This window comes from Xenopus laevis, chromosome 8S (genome assembly GCF_017654675.1).
Source record: "Xenopus laevis strain J_2021 chromosome 8S, Xenopus_laevis_v10.1, whole genome shotgun sequence".
In the NCBI taxonomy this organism is placed as follows: domain Eukaryota; kingdom Metazoa; phylum Chordata; class Amphibia; order Anura; family Pipidae; genus Xenopus; species Xenopus laevis.
In genome coordinates, this window is record NC_054386.1 from 16076263 (window position 1) to 16095451 (window position 19189).

The 19189-nt window shown below is 41.7% G+C and overlaps 1 protein-coding gene across 1 annotated transcript; it reads right to left on the minus strand.

The window, feature by feature from the left end:
• Nucleotides 1-4685: 4685 nt before the first annotated feature.
• LOC108699800 lies at nt 4686-9999 on the minus strand. Its single transcript, XM_041574439.1, has 3 exons — nt 9352-9999; nt 8917-9074; nt 4686-6442 (listed from the first exon to the last, which is right to left on the minus strand). The coding sequence occupies exons 1-3, from the start codon at nt 9511-9513 to the stop codon at nt 4945-4947; spliced, it is 1818 nt and encodes a 605-aa protein (XP_041430373.1). The 5' UTR covers nt 9514-9999; the 3' UTR covers nt 4686-4944.
• Nucleotides 10000-19189: the final 9190 nt, after the last annotated feature.

The following is a 19189-nucleotide window of genomic DNA, read 5'->3' on the forward strand; positions in this document are numbered from 1 at the left end:
AAACTATAAATTCGTATAAAAAAAAATGACCAATCAAAATTTTTCAAAAAATTCAAATTTTTGAAACTCTGGTGGATGGGATCGTCCCGCAAACTCGAATCGAATTCGATTAAAAACTCGATTTTCAGGAAGGCAGCAAACTACTCCAAAGTGATCCCAGGATGTCCACATAGGCTTAAACAGCAGTTCGACAGGTTAAGGTGGTGAATAGTCAAATCCAAATTCTTAAAGGGACTTTTTTTTTTTTTTAAATTTAACTATTTCCTAGTCAAATTTCACTAAAATAAACTCAAAAATTAAAATTTTCACTTCAACCCTTCATAAATCTGTCCCTAACTATAAATACAAAACCCCTGTATTTCTCCCAGGTAACATAAATGGCTTGTTTCCGTGTAACCTTTTCTCTTCTAGGCACGTACATGTTGATTTCAACCAATGGAAATCATTACTGAATTGAAGACATGGCAATTCTTTTACTTCTGTGACATTGGATGTGTAGCGTTGGTGCTCTGCTTAGTTTGTATGGAGTGAGCAGGCAATACTGTGGCACAGGGAGGTATCGGCTTCATTCTGCCTATAGGAGGGAATGGGAATATTCAGTGCACATGGTGAGGGTATGTATGTATGTATGTATGTATGCATGGGTGTTTCTCAGCTTCGGGGTACATATTCAGCGTACTCTGTGTTCCTAGATGGGGCGTGGCCTGTACATCTTGAATATTAATGGACACTGGGGAACCCAGGTACTAATGTCCAAAGTGAAAGTGAAATACAGACTAGAATGTACAGAAACCTTTTTGGGGTATATAAAATCATGCTCAGGCCTTTCCCAGGAACTGTCAGATTGTGTTTGTATTTATCCTTCCGGAGCAGCTGCCCAATCTCGGCCCTGCTCTCTGTGGTGCAATGTATCTGACGTATTCAATCTGATTTTACTAGTGGTCTTACTTTTTTAACTTCTTTATTCTTTTTTAAATTCATCTTTTGACCATGTTGTTTGAAACTTGGGAGGCGAAGGGTTTTATAGCTCCATTTGCTTTGTGCTGTGAGCCTCTTATTGTGTGCTGTTGTACATTAAATCCTTACGGCAGAGACACACGCTCAGAGGGAAGATTACAACTAATCCCCCCCGAACTGACTCCCGTCGGCTAGAATGTAAATCGCCGGCCGGGATGGCAATCGGTGTGCTTCATTCTCCGAAGTCGCCCAAAGTTGTCTCATGAGGAAACTGCGGACGACTTCCGAAAACAAAGCGTTCCGAGTGCCATCCCGCCGACGATTTACATTCTAGCGGGCGGAGAGGAAGTTCGGGGGAGATGTCGCCAGGCGACTAATCTCCCTGGATCGGAGTGTGTGACTCTGCCCTTACCATAATCATTCCTTATCATATGTTTATTCACTGTGTGGGTAATGCAGCTCTAAATAATGCAGCTCTTGGGTAATACAAGTGAGTGAACATTAATTACAAGTGAACTATATTTTTGTTTGTATTCCAGCTAATGGGTAATCGATCAGGGTGACAAAGCTGTGAAACTCCTCGCCCACTTAGCTATTTTTAGAGATACACACTGAATCCAAGAATTGGAGACTTGGGTTACCAATCCCCAGGGCATTTTAGATATCTCATTTTGTAACAAGAGCTCCAAGGTTAGTTATACTAATGAACTGGCATTTTTTAAGGATTTCCCCCACTTCACATCTGAGGATACTGCCTACTTAGTCCCATTACTGAAGTGAAGGTGGCCAAAACAGTGGCTACTCCTCCAACTAGTAAAACTTCAGAGGCAGATGGTTTCCCTGCGACTTGGTATAATTTGCACAGTAACCTTCTTGTATGACATCTGCATGAAAGTTATCTCTGTGCCATTGAAACAAGTTCCCTCCCTCCATCGTTCCACACTGCTATCATTGTTTTGATATATAAAGATGGCAAAGACGCAGAACAATGCGATTCTTATAAGCGGATCTCATTGATTAAAAGGGATACGTCAAGGTTTTTGCCAAAATATCAGCAACCAGATTGGCGAATGAGATTTTGCAGGCAGAAACCTAGATTGATTCGGGTGAATCACTGAAGAACTCAATTGGCCAATCTCAAGCGGGTATATATGTTGGCTCTAGGATCCTAGTGCTAAAGCGTTCAGAAGAGTGCCCATATCTTTGGGAAACGCTTTAGCCCACAATTCATTAGCTGGATTCAGCTCTTCTATCAAAAACCCAGATTAAAATTAACAGCATCCTCTTACCCCCTTTCCCCAATAGGGGGAACCAGACAAGGCTATCCCCTGCTATACAGGGATTCAAATTTGGCTCCCTGGAGGACAAGCTAGCATTCTATACAGATGGCCTCCTGCTATTCGTGGTGTTTTATCAGGATTCACTACCTGCAGCACTGGATGCACTCCAGAGCTTTGGGGGCTTACAGAAAATAAAGAAAAGTAAGTAATACTGCCTCTAGATTTTGTCCCGAATCAACCTGGGACTGCACAAGGACTCAAACGGGTCACTAAATTCAAATATCGTGGAATAATCATTTAGGCTGACCCGTCTGTCTATATAAAGTACCATATTATACTTATTATAAGACAATTGGCCTCTTGGTCCAGCCTACCTATCACCCAGTGGGGGGGGGGGGAAATGAAATAATATTTCATAAGATGATTTCCATTCTCACCCCCTTCCTATGGGTCAATAACTCTCCCCGCTTTTTAATGGAATCTACTCACAGCCTCAATAGCTAAAAGGAGGCCCTCACCCTCCCTCATTTATACTTTTATTTCCTGGTGAGTAAGATTCACCACATTCACATCTGGTTTCATATTGATAAAGTTAACACAGTGGGAAGCCCTTAAAGGTATACTGTCATTGGGAAAAAAAAAATTCAAAATGAATCCGTTAATAGTGCTGCTCCAGCAGAATTTTGCACTGAAATCCATTTCTCAAAAGAGCAAACAGATTTTTTTATATTCAATTTTGAAATCTGACATGGGTGCTAGACATTTTGTCAATTTCCCAGCTGCCCCAAGTCATGTGACTTGTGCTCTGATAAACTTCAATCACTCTTTACTGCTGTACTGCAAGTTGGAGTGATAATACCCCCCTCCCTTTCCCCCCCCCAGCAGCCAAACAAAAGAACAATGGGAAGGTAACCAGATAGCAGCTCCCTAACACAAGATAACAGCTGCCTGGTAGATCTAAGAACAACACTCAATAGTAAAAACCCATGTCCCACTGAGACACATTCAGTTACATTGAGAAGGAAAAACAGCAGCCTGCTCTTCCCCTTCCTTACCATTCTGGAAAAATTACCACCTCCCACAAATCTCCAAGACTTTGTTTTATTGGCCCCTAATGGGGATTGCAGGGAGAAGTTTCTGCTACTGAACCAGCTATCCTAAAAAATCAAATACAGAATATTTTTTAGGACGATTACACAGGACTTTGCTCATTTTTCCCTCTCAGAGGATTTGAGTTCAACCACAAGGAAACGGAGATTACAGAGCTTTGCTCTGTCCGGTATAGATAGCACTGTGCTGAACTCCGCTGAGACGAAGCCTCACCTGTATTTGGGCTGCTCGCGGTTATGTAGGTACAGACCACATAGGAGGAAGAAAAAGGGGCTCCATTAAATCCTGCTTTGAAATGCACAAGCCACATCTTTTCAATGTGAAAGCTCAATGAAAATGTCCCTACAAACAGAACCAGAACACCACTGAATCAGCACCCCTATTCGTAAGAAATAGTCTTTTATTTTATATTGATACAATATAATCATAAAAGATTTCTATTCCACAGAAAATGGTGTATAATTGTACATTTACAACAGACGAGTCCGAGAGAAAAAAAAAAAAATGGAAAATACATTTTGAACGTGAGGTTATAAAATGCAACACAGGCCCACAGCTTTATTTAACTTGTAAACATAGGCAAGACTGGAGATAATATTTTTTGGAAAATGATTTAACAGGATGTTTTTGCAGGATGTTTGTTTTAACAGGATGCTTTGATGCAACAATGAAAGTGTACCCCGACAGTTGCTCTGCTACTTAATGGACTTGGAACAGTTACTGTGCAGCTATTTTAAGAAGAAAAACCGTTTCTAAGAATTAATGAAGCAATAAAGCCATATACAAGTGATCCATGTTTTAATACTTGAAGACGTTTACTGTAAGCTAGCATGTAAAAAAAAAACAAATAAAAGCACAGACAGCTGTTTCTGTAAATACAGAGTGTTTGGAATATTTATATAGACTATCATTACACAAACACACACAATGCTATTTGAATTGTACTTTTCAGTTTCTCATTGCCTGTTGTATGTGCTGCTCTTTAGTTTCTTTTTCATTCCTGACATTGATGATTCATGTAGACATGGCTGCATGCCACAAGTAAAGCTGCAAAATAATTTTCAGAATGTGCCTCGAGCCCCCAGCGCAGTTCTACCAAAAACCAGAAATTATAGAGCCAAGGGCACAGACATACTAGAGATTATGTAAAGATTCATGTAAAAAAAGTGTTCATGGCCACTTTGTATTAGGGATGCACCGAATTCACTATTTTGGATTCGGCCGAACCCCGGAATCCTTAGAGAAAGATTCGGCTGAATACCGAACTGAATCCTAATTTGCATATGCAAATTAGGGGTGGGAAGGGGAAAACATTTTTTACTTCCTTGTTTTGTGTCAAAAGTCATGCGATTTCCCTCCCCAGGATTCGGTTTGGCTGGGCAGAAGGATTCGGCCGAATCGGAGTCCTGCTGAAAAAGGCCGAAGCCCGAAATCGGTGCATCCCTACTTTGTATGTATGTATGTTGCGTGGATTCTTTGCACTCTGGAAAGGCACATGCCGCAGCTTATGGGACTGGTGGTTTTGGCTAGCTTTGTTGTTGATTTGTTTTTAGAAACTACGATAGGTACTTTTCTCGTATTTTAACATGTGCCTATCTTAACTCAGTGACCCGTTGATGTTAGTTAACATAGCACACACAGCCCATATCTGATTAGCCACTCCTGTTAATGTAAATGGCAAAACCTTATCAAAGAGGTGATATTGCCTAACCCGCTCTATATCCTGATCAATGCAAATTCTTAAACGAGCTAGGGTATTTATTTCTTTGTCCAGCCCTGCACCATCGCCTACAACCTTCTCAGGTTCTTGAGTAGATTCAACCACTTCTTCTCTAGTATAATGAGCAACCTTTGCAGCTTCGTTGTCCTTAAAATTCTCTTTAGGATTTGCGGCTTCTATTATGGCATGGTGGTGGTCTTCGGAAACATCTTCCATAGTTGTTGAATGCTCCATGAGTAATTTCTCTTCTGGTACAATGTCATCAACTTCATCCTCCTCTGCTGACTGGCCAAGTTCTACTACTGCATCCTCCAGCCCAGCAGAGGTTGTAACCAATAGTGTCTCTTGGTCATCTTCAACGGATGGTGCTAAAATAATCATGGTATTCTGCTCTCCTGAAGATTGAGTCAACATGACTGTTGCTTCTCCATAGTCTTCAGGTGAACCAGCAGTTGTGATTATAGGTGGTATCACCACAACTGCACCTGCTGCCTCAACAAGATCTTGTATGTGGAAATCAGTGTCTGTAATGACCAAGTCATTTGGTTCTAACAAATCCAGTATTCCAGATGATTTTGTAATGTCTCTTTTAGATGCACAGCTAGAGTACAATGGACTTATAAAAATAACAGCACCATGGGGTGCTATTCCCAGCAAGCCCTTATAAGTCGTCTGGCTGCGGTAACATGAGTATAGTTGAGACGATACACTAGAAGGGTTACTTGTCTGAACTTTGAATTCTGCACTGTGAAGAATTAAACGGGCTTGAGGATAAGATGCTCTGAAACAATCCGGGATATCTTGGCTAGCAGCCGCCCTACTGCGCCACAATGGTACTTCGCCTAGAACAAGGTACAAATAGTCAGCCCATGTGATGATAATTTTGGTGACTGTAGATTGGCATATGTTAAACCTAACAGCCAAGTCCTGATCAAAAAATCCCTGGCGTACTTTGCACAGGAACAAGAAGAACTGATCAATAAGCAACAACGATTCCTCCTCTTCATCCAAGTCTGATGTGTTACATTCATGCTGGCACTGTTGCCATTTTACCATGTTTCCTTCTGCTTGAGTCAAAGTCGTAAAAACATCTGTAAAAGTACTATAGTCCTTAAATCCTGTATAGAAGTTAATAAGGCTTGAATCGCTGGAAAATCTCTCCACGAAGAATCGATTTTTCTCCAAGGCAGAGCTGCGTTGTTGTAACCTTGCTATCTCTTCCCGTGCTGCATGCAGCATTTCTGTATCTGTCTTTGGTGGTAGATCATAGCAGTGGTCAAGGACAGAGACAGTCCGTTCCGCTGTTATGGATGGTCTTGATTTTGGTGCTTGAACTTGTGTAGGCAAAATAGGCTGAAGAGTATTCTTAACAGTGCTTGTGGTTAAAAAAAGAAAAAAGAAAAATACTTAGTACAGCCATGAAATAAACATTTTAATATTAACAGCAACTTCTCTTCTTCACACAGTTCATTTACATTTCAAATACAATAACAAAATATACATTTTAAAGGAGAGCTAAATGATAAAGCACTGGCAAATTACTAACTTTGTGGGCCTGTACATGTCTCGTAAAATAAAAATCGAAGCAGCTTGAGGTACTTTGATCCATTTCCCAAGTTTCCCTGCTCTGCACTGGGCAGACACATGCACAAGGTAGTGAACTTAGCAAAAGTACTTTTAGTAGGGGTCCTAAACTTTATTTTACCAGTGAGCAACATTCAGGTGTAAAAAGACATGGGAAACAACACAAGCATAAGTTACTGGGGTACACTGCCAAATAAGGGCTGTGATTGGCTATTGGTAGCCCTATGTGGACTGACAGCCTTCAGGAGGTTCTGTTTGGCAGTACATCCGGTTTTTATGCAACCAAAATTGCCTCTAAGCCTGGAGTTGAAAAATAAGCACTTGCTTTGAGGCCATCGAGAGCAACATCCAAGGGGTTGAGGAGCAACATGTTGCTCATGAGCTACTGGTTGGGGATCACTGAGAGGAATGCTTGAAAAATGGATCAGACTAGCTGGCACAGGACCCTTGTGCCCAGTGCAGTTACATTTTTTGGAAGATAAGTCACCTGTTCTGGCCACAGTGTTACCATTATGACCCTTCATTCTCCTTAAAAAAAAATGGTCCATTAATGTCTGCTAAAACTACGGCATGATCAAATAAGACATATATCGTGTTCTGCGTTGTGAGTTGGTTGATAAATTGGTATATTTCATTCTTGTAATATCGAATGTGAAAACTAATATGGTCTACTGAATTTGTTATATGATTATTGTTATGATTACATTATCTATGATTTAGCTTGAAGTGATTAAGCAATAAAGTCTATTTTTAAGCAAAAACAACCTAGTGTGTTTTTTTGTAATAATTAGTAAAGTTGTGAGTAACCTGCCAGTTACATTGAGACAAACAGCTCATTTAAAGAAGAATTAACCCCTTAGAATGGATATGGCTAGAAATGCCTTATTGTATACACTGAATTTATTGAACCAGTCTGAAGGTTCAGCATTTCTATAGTAGTAATGATCCAGGCCTTCACAGTTGTCTCACACGAGTTTCCCATCTTGGATTTTGTTTGAGTCTGTGACACAAACATGCTCAGTGGGCTCTGAGCAGCTATTGAGAAGCTAAGCTTAGGGGTCGCCACGAATCATCAATCAGAAAATGAGGATTGTCTGTTTACTGACAATAATATGTTTTACCAGTGTGAATAGCATTCGAAAGTAATCATCTTATAGGTCGAGAAGGGAAAGAATTTCAGCTAGTGACAAGAATTGTTATCAAGAGCACAAATGTAGGCTGTCTGCAAACTTTATAAGCTCACATTCATACTCACCATTACTAGGGATGCACTGAATCCAGGATTCTGCCTTTTTTTGGAGGATTCAGCAAATCCTTCAGTCCGGCTGAACCGAATCCTAATTTGCATATGCAAATTATGGATAGGGAGGGACATAGCATGACTTTTTGTCACAAAAAAAGTAAAAAATGTTTTCCCCTTCCCACCCCCAATTTGCATATGCAAATTCGAATTCGGTTTGGTATTCAGACGAATATTTCACAAAGGATTCGGGGGTTAGGCCGAATTTGGTGCATCCCTCTATTAAAAAAACCCATAAGGCATTGCTCGGCCCTGCAATCCAAAAAATCATAATGAAACCCTAGGTAAAACTATAAAAAAAAAAACAGTCTATTCCCTACCTTGTTTACAGCAGATTGGGGATTGAAACCTACTCCACAGATCTACTTTTCAAACGGGTTACTTAATATTACTAGGGATGCACTGAATCCAGGATTCGGCCGAATCCTTCTGCCCGGCTACACAGAATTCAAATTGGCATATGCAAATTAGGGACGGGGAGGGAAATCACGTGACTTTTTGTCAAAATAAAAAATGTTTTCCCCTTCCCACTAGTGATGTGCGGTTTGGGATTTCCCTGACCCGCCCTCCCTTAGTCCGCGTCTGTTTGCATCCAGGTTGCTTTTATAGGCCCGCGCCCGATGATGACGTCACAAAAGGGGCGGGTGAGCAGGCAGACGAACCCGGAAGCGCGAAGAAGTGTGCAAGGTCGACCCGAATCAGTCGGTATTGGGTCGTACCGCACATCACTACTTCCCAATCCTAATTTGCATATGCAAATTAGGATTCGGCTGAATTTTACGTGAATGGGTTCGGCTGAATCCAAAATAGTGGATTCGGTGCATCCCTAAACTAATATATTTAAAATCCCTGCAATCCAAAAATCCTAAAGAAACCCTAGGCAAAACTATATGAAAACAAACCCCAAACGGTCTTTTCCTTACTTTGTTTACAGAAGATCGGGGATTAAAACCTACTCCACCTACCGCTTAGAGATTGGCGTCTCGTGCTCCATCTCCTGATTGTTCGTCCACTGAAATATACATGGCACACTAGACGGCTTGAGATTCCGTTTCCCCGTTAGCGTCCTCACAAAATCAGACGGGAGAAAATGCTTCGAACAGACTCTGGTGCAACTGGATATCTGGATGGATAAAAATCAAAATGTACATATATATATATTATACATTGCTAGTAATTGATAATTGCCAGGGCTAAATAAAAATAACAGAGCAGTGGGACAGAAATGTAATTAAACAATGAATGTGTTCATGCTGACTTAAATGACACCCAACACATTACAAAAGGAAGACACTATTGGATTCTCTTCTATCCTGAGTGGTACATAATGGTGACAGGCACATGATGGCCAATGGAACTGTAGGAGTAAATAGTCCCTCATGTTGGCAGCTTCGCATTACCTTAAATGTGGGCCCTGGTTCCCGCCGTATCCTGTTCAGCCAATCCCTATGCCTCTGGGGTTCCACATGAAAGGCTGGTATCCTATGGAAGGAGATCTTCTTGTCAGCGTTGTAACGGGAGTCACTGTTACAGAATGGGACACAGCAATGGTAGGCAGCCATAGGTTTAAGACACAAATAAAGAATAGTCAGGTCTGGAAATATCACAATGTTATGGTGGCCAATAACAGACCTAGGCCCACATTGGCCATACCACCCAACTGCCCCGTTTTCCCTAACAGCCCGCAGATCGCTGCTTAAACGTCCCGCAACGCAGTTAATACCCCGCTCCTAGGCTCCAGGCGGACAATCCCGACGTCACACATCTCATCTCGCGAGACTCTGACGTCATGACCACACGTACATAAACGCAGCGACGCGACAGTAGGCGAGTTCCTCACGCTATAAACATTGGCCATGTGGGCAAGATCCGCTGAAGTGTTGGGATACGGTGAGACGTGGATTTTTATAAGCAAGAGGCTGTGCTCACTTGGCTGAGAGCAAAGGAAACATGTTGTGAGAGAACACTCCAAGTCTGCCGCTTGCTTCCCAGACTGACGCGTGTTACTGTGGGTTTCTGATTGCCAGACACGGAAGTTCCTGATCACGTTTCCAAATATGGCAGCGTCCCCGCGCTTACATACGTATAGTCGTAACGCAGCAGTCTCGCGAGACTTGAGATGATGCTGGTGAGAAGAGAATTGTGATGCTGGTTGGCATTATCTCTCCAGAGTCCAGAATGAACCAAGGAGCTGGATATTAAACAGGGTTGTCAGCTTTGCGGGTTTCCAGCCGAATTGGGCTACTAATTTAAAGCCCTGGCTGGTTTTGAAAGTACAAACTAGCCAAGGTACTGATTTGGGCTACTTTTGGGCCTTTGGCTGCTTTGTACATTGAAAAAGTCTTTTCTTACCTTAATGTGCCAAGCCTGTGTCTCCCGGTGCATGTTGGGTAATGTCGTTTTTGCTTAACAATTTGCCAAGTGCCAAGTTGAATGTAAGACGACAATACCCAGCATGCAATGAGACTGGCTTGTGTAGAAGTCGGCCGTCACCAGATTTTGGACTCTTTACCCCAGTCTCCCATCCCTCTTAAAGGAACAGTAAAAAAAACTTTTTAAAAATTAGTTTGTATGGATCGAAAACAAAAACCACCTAGACAAATTAAAATTTAAAATAGCAAAGTCTTTATTAAGAAATAACTTACAGAAACTGCTCTTCAGAAAAGGCGATATGACTACCATCCATGCTGCAGATTTCTCCATCCTGGCGATTCTACTGACATTGTGTCCCCCATAAGCCCAGCCTCATCTGTCCATTAACAACATTGGGGGAAGCATGGCTGCCAGCTTACCTGTGAAGACGGGGGAAAAGCAAGTGGCCCGTGGTGTCGGCGCTGGCGGCTTTGCCGAAGCCCCCGTTGCGGAAGCATGACTGCCCCTGATTCACATTGTGCCCCCTGCAGCCGTGTCACTCGCAACTTTCCAACAATCGCATCCAGCCAAACGAGGACCCTTCTTTCAGCAGCAAAATAAACCGATACTGGCAAACTGGTAAAATCATCCTCAGAAGCAGATTGTTTGCCGGTTTGCTCTCCCTGAAATGTGTCTCACAACTCTCCGCAAAGAATCTCTTTGAAGATTGGGTCGTGTGGGGAGAGAGTGCAAAGTCTAGCTTGATCCTCCGCTATTTCTTTGTGTTGCTTCTGAGGGGAAACCATTTTTTACTTCCTTGTTTTCTGAAGGAGATAGACGCTAGCGGATTCGCACTCTATTGCCAGGTGACTTTTCGCTCTGGCGATTGGACGTTACTCCGCAAATTCACTAAAATGCGGATTTTACTGAACGTTGCCTCTTTCGCCAGACTTGCCTTTGTCAGCTCAGACCAGGCAAAGTGCAAAGGATTTCCTCAATCCTCTGCATCATATTTTGTGAGTGGAAAAACTTCTAAGTTACAAAAACAATGGCTTCTTTTCCTTTTTTCAGGGTGATAGGCTGCAAAAGTCCAAAAAAATATTTTTGTGTAAACGGTTTCCCCCATAAATTTTCTAACATTTAGAACAGGGGTGTCCAAACTACGGCCCGCGGTCCATTTTGAATTGGCCCGCAGCCAGAGCCGGATTAGGCAGTTGGCCCTGGCCCGCCTGATTTTAGGGGCCCGGGGCAATGGATGGAAGACACGCTATCCTCCACTTCCAGACCAATCAGGGCCCGCCTATCAGGGCCCGCCTAGCTGTAGGTAGCCGGGCAGCATGCACAGGATTGAGAGAAACATCACCTGCCCCCAGCATCTTCCGGGTTCCAGGCCCCTGCGCACTTCGGAGGTAAAGTGAAGTGGCCTGCCGTATCTTCCGGGTTCATGCGCACATTGAGGTAAAGTCAAGTGGCCTGCCGCATGCATCTCTCTCTCTCCCTCTCTCTTTCTCTCTACCTCTCTCTTTCTCTCTCTCTCTCTCTCTCTTTCTCTCTTTCTCTCTCTCTCCCAATGCGATGTTCACTATTGTTGCAGTAAATTCACTAAAACTTGTTGTTGAATATTTTTCTTTTTGGTGCAAAAATTAATGTTTACTTTGGCCATATTGACTAGTGCTTGATACTCAAACACTGTCATTCTGGGTCTTCGGTGACTCTGTCCTTGTCATTTACTTAAAAACATACCTAGCATGTTAGGGCTACTTTCAAAATCTGTCTGACTGAGACCCTTAAGTGGTGGGCCCTGCTGTCTAAGTAAAACATGCCAGAACCCTCAAATTAAATTTTCATCTACCGAGGCAATCTTAGAAGCTGGCCGTGCCTTGCAATATACAAGGGAGGAGGTAGCAATGTAAGGTTATTAATTGGTGGATGTTTCATTAAATATGTGTATATATATATATATATATATATATATATATATATATATATATATATATATATATATATATATATATATATATAAGCAGTGTCTCTCATATTCTCGTCTTCTAAGGGTATTAGACAGGTTACGGTTATCTCTTTAATCTACAAATGGCTAAAACTATAGCAGCATAGGTATTCCCCTGTACTAAGCACAATTCAGCAGGAACAGTCCCCTAAGTTTGCTCATAGTCTGTACAGAGAGATCCCATAAAACTATGGCAGCATAGGTATTCCTCAGTACTAAGCACAATTCAGCAGGAACAGTCCCCTAAGTTTGCTCATAGTCTGTACAGAGAGATCCCATAAAACTATGGCAGCATAGGTATTCCCTGTACTAAGCACAATTCAGCAGGAACAGTCACTAAGTTTGCTCATAGTCTGTACAGAGAGATCCCATAAAACTATGGCAGCATAGGTATTCCTCTGTACTAAGCACAATTCAGCAGGAACAGTCACTAAGTTTGCTCATAGTCTGTACAGAGAGATCCCATAAATTGTAGTGGCTTCACATTTTATTTTGCCTGGGATCCAGCGTGTCAGGCTGAAAGGTCGGCCCCCACACATTTTCACCTCACCAAATCTGGCCCTCGTTGTAAAAAGTTTGGACACCCCTGATTTAGAACATAAACTATACAGTGTTCTCATGTGTAGGGCATTATAACAACTCTATTGACTTTATTTAGGTTCCCTGGACATGTCTAGTTAGCAGTATCAATGTAATGTATTAGATGCATGTAACAGATAAAGGTCCATTCAACTTTAAATTTCCTGCCGTATGCAAATAAGCCTGAGCGCAAGACCTCTAATGAATTTGCGCTAGGCTGAATTGAACACTAGCGCATCTTCGCTTTGATTTGCTTACATTGCCGAAGTAACTCTAGCGAAAATTCCCCAGCGTTCGTCAGCCAGGGCGAAACTGCATTTTAGTAAATTATCATTATCCCATCGAATTTTCGCCTGGTAAAGTGTTGCGATAGGTGTGAAGCCATCGCTGATGAATTTTCGCCGCTTAGTAAATTTACCCCTAATACTGCTCTATAATAATAAAATAATTGTAGGGACTGTAAGCCAAGAATGTTTAGAAACTTTTAGTCGTGACCAGTAGTTTATCCCTAAATTTAGGGCTGGAGGCGTCACAAATGGCCAAACTAGCCAAAGGGTATAATCTTTATAAAAAAGCCATTCACTCAAGTTAAAGCAGCCAAAAGACCAAAGCATATGTTGTACCATGAATTGGGCTAGTGGGTCACAAAATATGAGTTGGTTCAAATTCAACCATAACTGGCATACCAAATGGCCATTATTTACAATAGATCATTTGTAATGGCTTACATATTGATTTATTGATCTTTTTGCAATAATGCAGTTGGCAACTTGTGAGTCCATGATTTCAGTGTCACTCTGAGGATGCTTTTATTGTAGCTGGCTTGGTAAATTATACAGTGTTTTATTAGTGACATTATTCAGAGGAGACATGCTGTACTGCGCTGGTCCATTTTTTTTCGCGGGTCCATTTTTTGGAACCCGTACCCGCTGACCATCAAGAATCAGGAAGTGCTGTCATTGTAAACTGGAAGTGACATCATTGGAAGTAGGCGTGATCAGAAAAAAGGAGTAAAAATAGCTATTGAGAAGACCCGCGCCCGACCCGCCGACCAGCATCTATACCCGCAACCCGCAGGGTATTGCAGGTTTTTGCGGGTACCCGACCCGCTGCCGGACTCTATGCTATACTTCCTATCTGCATCTCTGGCTATGGACAGCATTTTAAATTGGGCTATATGAATGTCACAATGTCACGGGTTTGTTTGTCAATTGTATGTGCTGTATAAACATGAAACACTCTCTTGCATTTAGTGTGCAATTTGTAGAGTATAATTCTAAAGATAAGAAATCACAGCTCTGCAAAGGAAAAAACAAGAGAAATGCAGTTAAATTGCAATGTAAATAGCTGATGTGCCTCAAAGTTATGTTGTACGACTGCTGCTGGTGTAGTTCAGCTACAACAGCAAGACCACAGTTTTGACATTTGTATTGTAAATTAAAAAAAAACAACCTGTATCGTGTAATAAGATTTTATAGCTAAAGGACACCTCCTTAGGGAAGACAGGTTCATCTCTTCCTTCCTCTTTAATATATCCTATAGAATTACATTTTAATTTAAATGCATTTGAACACTTTTAACATCACGAGGGTTTCCTTTATTATTTTGGTAGAAAATGTCCAAATCAGTCTTTGAGCACAGACATTTTACATGTAACAGTAGCCGCAGGATTTGATTCAATGATGGAATGAAATGTGACAGTTTGCAGCCACCGGGTGTCACTGTTACTTCAAAATTCATAATAGGCAAGAAATGTTGAAACCTAGACTGGCTTGACTTATTACATTTCTGCAGAAATTTTTAGGAAGTGGCGAATTATTGATAACTGTGCAATAAATGTAAAGTGTTTGGACAACTGATGGCAGTTTGCAACAGAGTTCCCTGCCGTTATGTTTGCCTCAGATCCTTCTTCAAAGAGTGGGTCACATTCTTGTTGCTCCATATGTGGTTGAATTACAGATTGGATCTGGCCCAAGGTCACAGGAATTGCAATGCATCATGGAAACTACATAAGGTTACTGGGAATTCCCAGAACCTTATGTAGTTCCAGGAGCCTTGGGGAGAGAATCCAGCAACCCGGTCTCTCCATTCCCACTAGGGGATCTATCTCTCTGAAAGTCCCTAGGGGGTGGAATCGTCCATGGGAGCCGGAATGGAATAAGGCAGCTAAAGGGGAGGGTGACACCCTGCTTGCTTAATATTCTCTTTTAGGGGGTCCCCCATCTAGTGGTGTTTCACTGCCCTTCTAAACCACCTAGGCAACTGCCCTGTAAGGTTCCCCATCATGTCATAATCCTTTCACTGCCCTTCCAAACCAACCGGTATATAGTGTATCCTCATTAAGACCTTTCTCTTCTAACCATCCAGTTATATGGTGGTTCCCCAAATAGCTACTGACATTCTTGGGCTGGTTTGCTTATACCTGAGTTAGGTCAGTCAGCCCCTTTTTAGAAGGTGCCCCCCCCAAGCCACTGCTGGAGTTTGCTTAGCATCAGCCAGCAGTTAGCCTTGGGAGTTGCATATTTTGGACTGTTTTCTCTACAAAGCTTTGAAAAACAATCAGGAGCATGTTACCGAGGGTGGTGTTTTGTATGGTGCTTGGAGTTGTGGCAGGCTCTTGGCATTGCGTGTTATGGACAGGCACTTTAGCCATTATGCTACATGGGTAAATAGATAGTATGTGCAAAATAAAAAAATGTTTCAAATAGAGTTAGTTAGTCAAAAATGTAATCTATAGAGGCTGGAGTGACCGGTGACAGTGTATGACATTCTATTGATGGGATGGACTACAGTACAACTCCACAAGTAACAGGTTTTAAACCACTTTGTGGTTTTACCCTTTTGTCAGGGCCCCCTTGCCTTAGACATGGTTATATTTCAACTGACCTCCATGCTTGGATTTTAGAATACAAAATGGTCACTAACCAACATGTCACTCTAAATGGCCTCCAGGTATAAACAAGAGACAAAATAAACATATATCTTTAATTACATTCGTACTGCCCGTAAGGCTGGACCTTCTAGTCTACCCTTGGGCTTTCCTAATAGGGTAGTCATCAATGTATATGTGTTCAGTATGTCCATTGAGCCAAGTAAAAAAAAACACTATTACAAAATTGTATGATGGTAGATTTTAGGGGCCGCCCTCTGCATCAACAGCACAATTGTAATAAACAATTAAATCTGCTTGTTTCTAATTTCCCTGTTCCATTAACGGTCCCCATCAATGTTCTGCTCTGTGCTATTTCTGCATAAATGAGTTATACTTATATGTATTTTTCATTGGACTGCATTGCAGATTTTACAGAATGGTTTCACAGAAGTAGTAAGATTTATAGTTATGGAATGCAGAAGGCAACATCATTTCCAAAATCAATTCAAATTCAATTTACAGATAGGGATGAGAAAAATGTTTTGCCTTGAAAAAACACCCATAGACTATAATCGTTTGACGATTTTTTTTGCAAGTCTGCAAATTTTTGGCAAAGCCAAACAGGTCAGATTACTGCTCCAAGATAAATGATGTTATGAGACTGTTAGTGATGTGGGTCGGAGGTCAGAAGCCGGCAGACCGGCAGTGCAAGAAGAGCTCAATCCGGACCCACCCGCCACCCACGTGCGAGGTCGGCCCGACCCACGGGTAAACCCACAGCACTAGAGACTTTTAATGACAGCTGTCAGGGTATACGATTTTAAATATTTGAGATTGAATAGATCAGTAATTAGCAACACCAAAGATGTCTAATCTTTCTTACCCAGCACATGTAAAAGCTTGTTGGGTGGTGGTGGAAGCAGGCCCAGATTTGTGGAAAGGCCATCAAGGCCTGGGCTAAAGCTGGCCATAGACGCAAAGATCCGATCGTACGAATCAACGTACGATCGGACTTTCCCATCTCCCGACCCTCCACTAACCATTCAGATCAAAGTATTTACCATTCCGATCAAATAAGAACAGATCACCCAATGTTCTGCCCCTGACAGCAATCGTACGATACTTATGTCTGACAACACTAGTGACAGTCTCCCTCTGAAAATCGTACGATCGGCAATACACGCAGAGATATTATCGGCAGGCGACAGAAATTTTCTAACCTGTCCGATCGACCAAACGACCGATCTCCGACGGACGAAAAATGTCGGGACTCTCCACACATGGTCCGAAAATCGTACGAATCCACGATTCGTACGATCGGATCTTTGCGTCTATGGCCAGCTTTAGGGTGGAAGGATTTTAGGGGACAGCATGCTGTCCAACCACACCCACAGAAACACAGGACATAAAATATAAAATAGTTTTTTAAATTTCCCATGCACCAATTCCGAATGCTCCGGTCCCGATGATAAAAATTTGCACAAATTAAAGGGAGGAGATGGGGTCGATGAACATCAGCGGGCCTAGGGGTGACCACTATGTAAATCCACCCTGGGGGAACTTGCAAATCACAAACCTTTTAGGCAAGTTTTATGAATTAGGAATTTCTATTTCGCATATTTGAGGTTGGGACCTATGCCTTATAAACAACAATCACATTGTTCAATGCATTTTCAATAAGGCTATAATCTTGAATGTTTTATAACATTGCTAGAAAAAAATCCCATTGACATCTATAGATGCGCACGCAACTTTTCACATTTTAGTTCTTTAATGTATGTTTCTCAAATCGACATTAATTTGCCCACTGCTGTTGTCTGAAAACAATGGTGGCCAAAATGATCCTATCTGCTTGTCACCCCTTCCCATTTTAATGTATGGGAAACACCTAAATGCATCTTTAAAGACCAATCAATATATAGAACAATTACATTTATACTGTAAAGTAATCTCCATATGTCTGAAAGTTCTGATTTTGTCTATGAATGCATGGTAACGTTATTGAAGCAGTGTCACTTTCATTCTGTTGGGCTTTTAGGGTTGTGAATTGAATGTAAATGCCAAATGCAGTCAAATGCCTTTTAAAGAGAGAAGCTACTGTAGCTTCTTAAACTGGGTCAAGGCGGCCATTGATGGTCAACAGTGTTAAAAATTATCTGTAGGATGGCTATGATTAGCTCCATGCATTGTAATAAATATTTTACTAACCATATTTATGCATTTACTAATTAACGATTAAACGACATGAAATAAAGTCAACTTTTTTCTTATTCCTATATTTATTACAGACTGCTTATGCTGAGACACATCTAATGATATATAAGGGGCAATATTATGGGAGCTGCCAGCATGAGTCTCTTTTCACTATATCTGCCATTATTTGTCTGGGTCTGTTTCAAGGGAATGCATAAGTCACCCACAAAGTCACAAGGGCACTGGGGAACTACATATTTGTTTTAACATATATGTATATTTAGGGATGTGTAGGATAGCCATCGCCAATATTATTTACCAGGCAGTTTCCCTAGTGTTAAATACACCTAACTGGGTCCTAAAATACAGTTGGGAGGGGTAACTGTTTCCTATTCCTGCTTTAAGCTATGCCCCTTGCTATTTCCCACAATGACCAGTAGATGGCATTGTGCTAGAGTATAAAAGGCTCTGAAGCCATGCTTTCAGTGTCCATCTTGTGCTGGCTCTAGCCTGAGCAGGAGGCAGAGCTCGAGTGGAACCTAGGCAGGTCAGGTCTAGTAAGAATAGGCTACTCACCTTTATAGGTCACTTTAGGAGTGACAGCCAGTCAGGATATTTAGCTGAGCAGCTTGAGGCTCCTACGAGGATTGTAGTGGGATTAAGATCCCAGGGTACTAAATGCCCAGAAGTAGGGACTAAGTGTACAGACCTAGAGTAGAGTATTCCCCTCAGGTTCCACTTAGGGAAAAGGCTGAAAACTGGGTGTACCTCCTCAAAGCTGCATGTATTGTTCCTATCTCTGAGGAGAATCATACTGACCAATGGTGCTGTGAGTACTGCCTATTCATTGTACTGTATGATCCTGCAAATGTTCTGATTTATGTACACTCCACTGAGGATTGTATATTGTGCTCAATAAATCTGTTCTATGGTTAAGTTATAAGAACCACTGGCGCCCAATTATTTGCACCCTGAATAGAGTTACAGTTGCACTACACCTTGCTTCCACATTGCTGTGAAGGCTCACTCACTAAGATTTTAAGGTCTCACCCGGAGCATATGTACTGGGAGTGAAGCTTATAGTGGAGTAAAGTGCACTCAATTTACTATAGCACTACATATACATTTCACACTGCCCCCAAAAGCTATTTTGGTCACTAATGGGGTGTTTAGGTTAATTCTTCAGTTTTCTCAATATGAAATATTTAAGTCAGTGAACCTGTCAGACTGGTAA

What these genes read in the sequence shown, in the direction of transcription:
- LOC108699800 (XM_041574439.1), bottom strand. Translation starts at nt 9,513, where the DNA reads ATGGCTGCCTACCATTGCTGTGTCCCATTCTGTAACAGTGACTCCCGT. An exon ending in AACCAGGGCCCACATTTAAG is followed by an intron (nt 9,075 to 9,351) that starts GTAATGCGAAGC and finishes TTATCCATCCAG; the next exon opens with ATATCCAGTTGCACCAGAGT. An exon ending in GAGACGCCAATCTCTAAGCG is followed by an intron (nt 6,443 to 8,916) that starts GTAGGTGGAGTA and finishes TTTAACCACAAG; the next exon opens with CACTGTTAAGAATACTCTTC.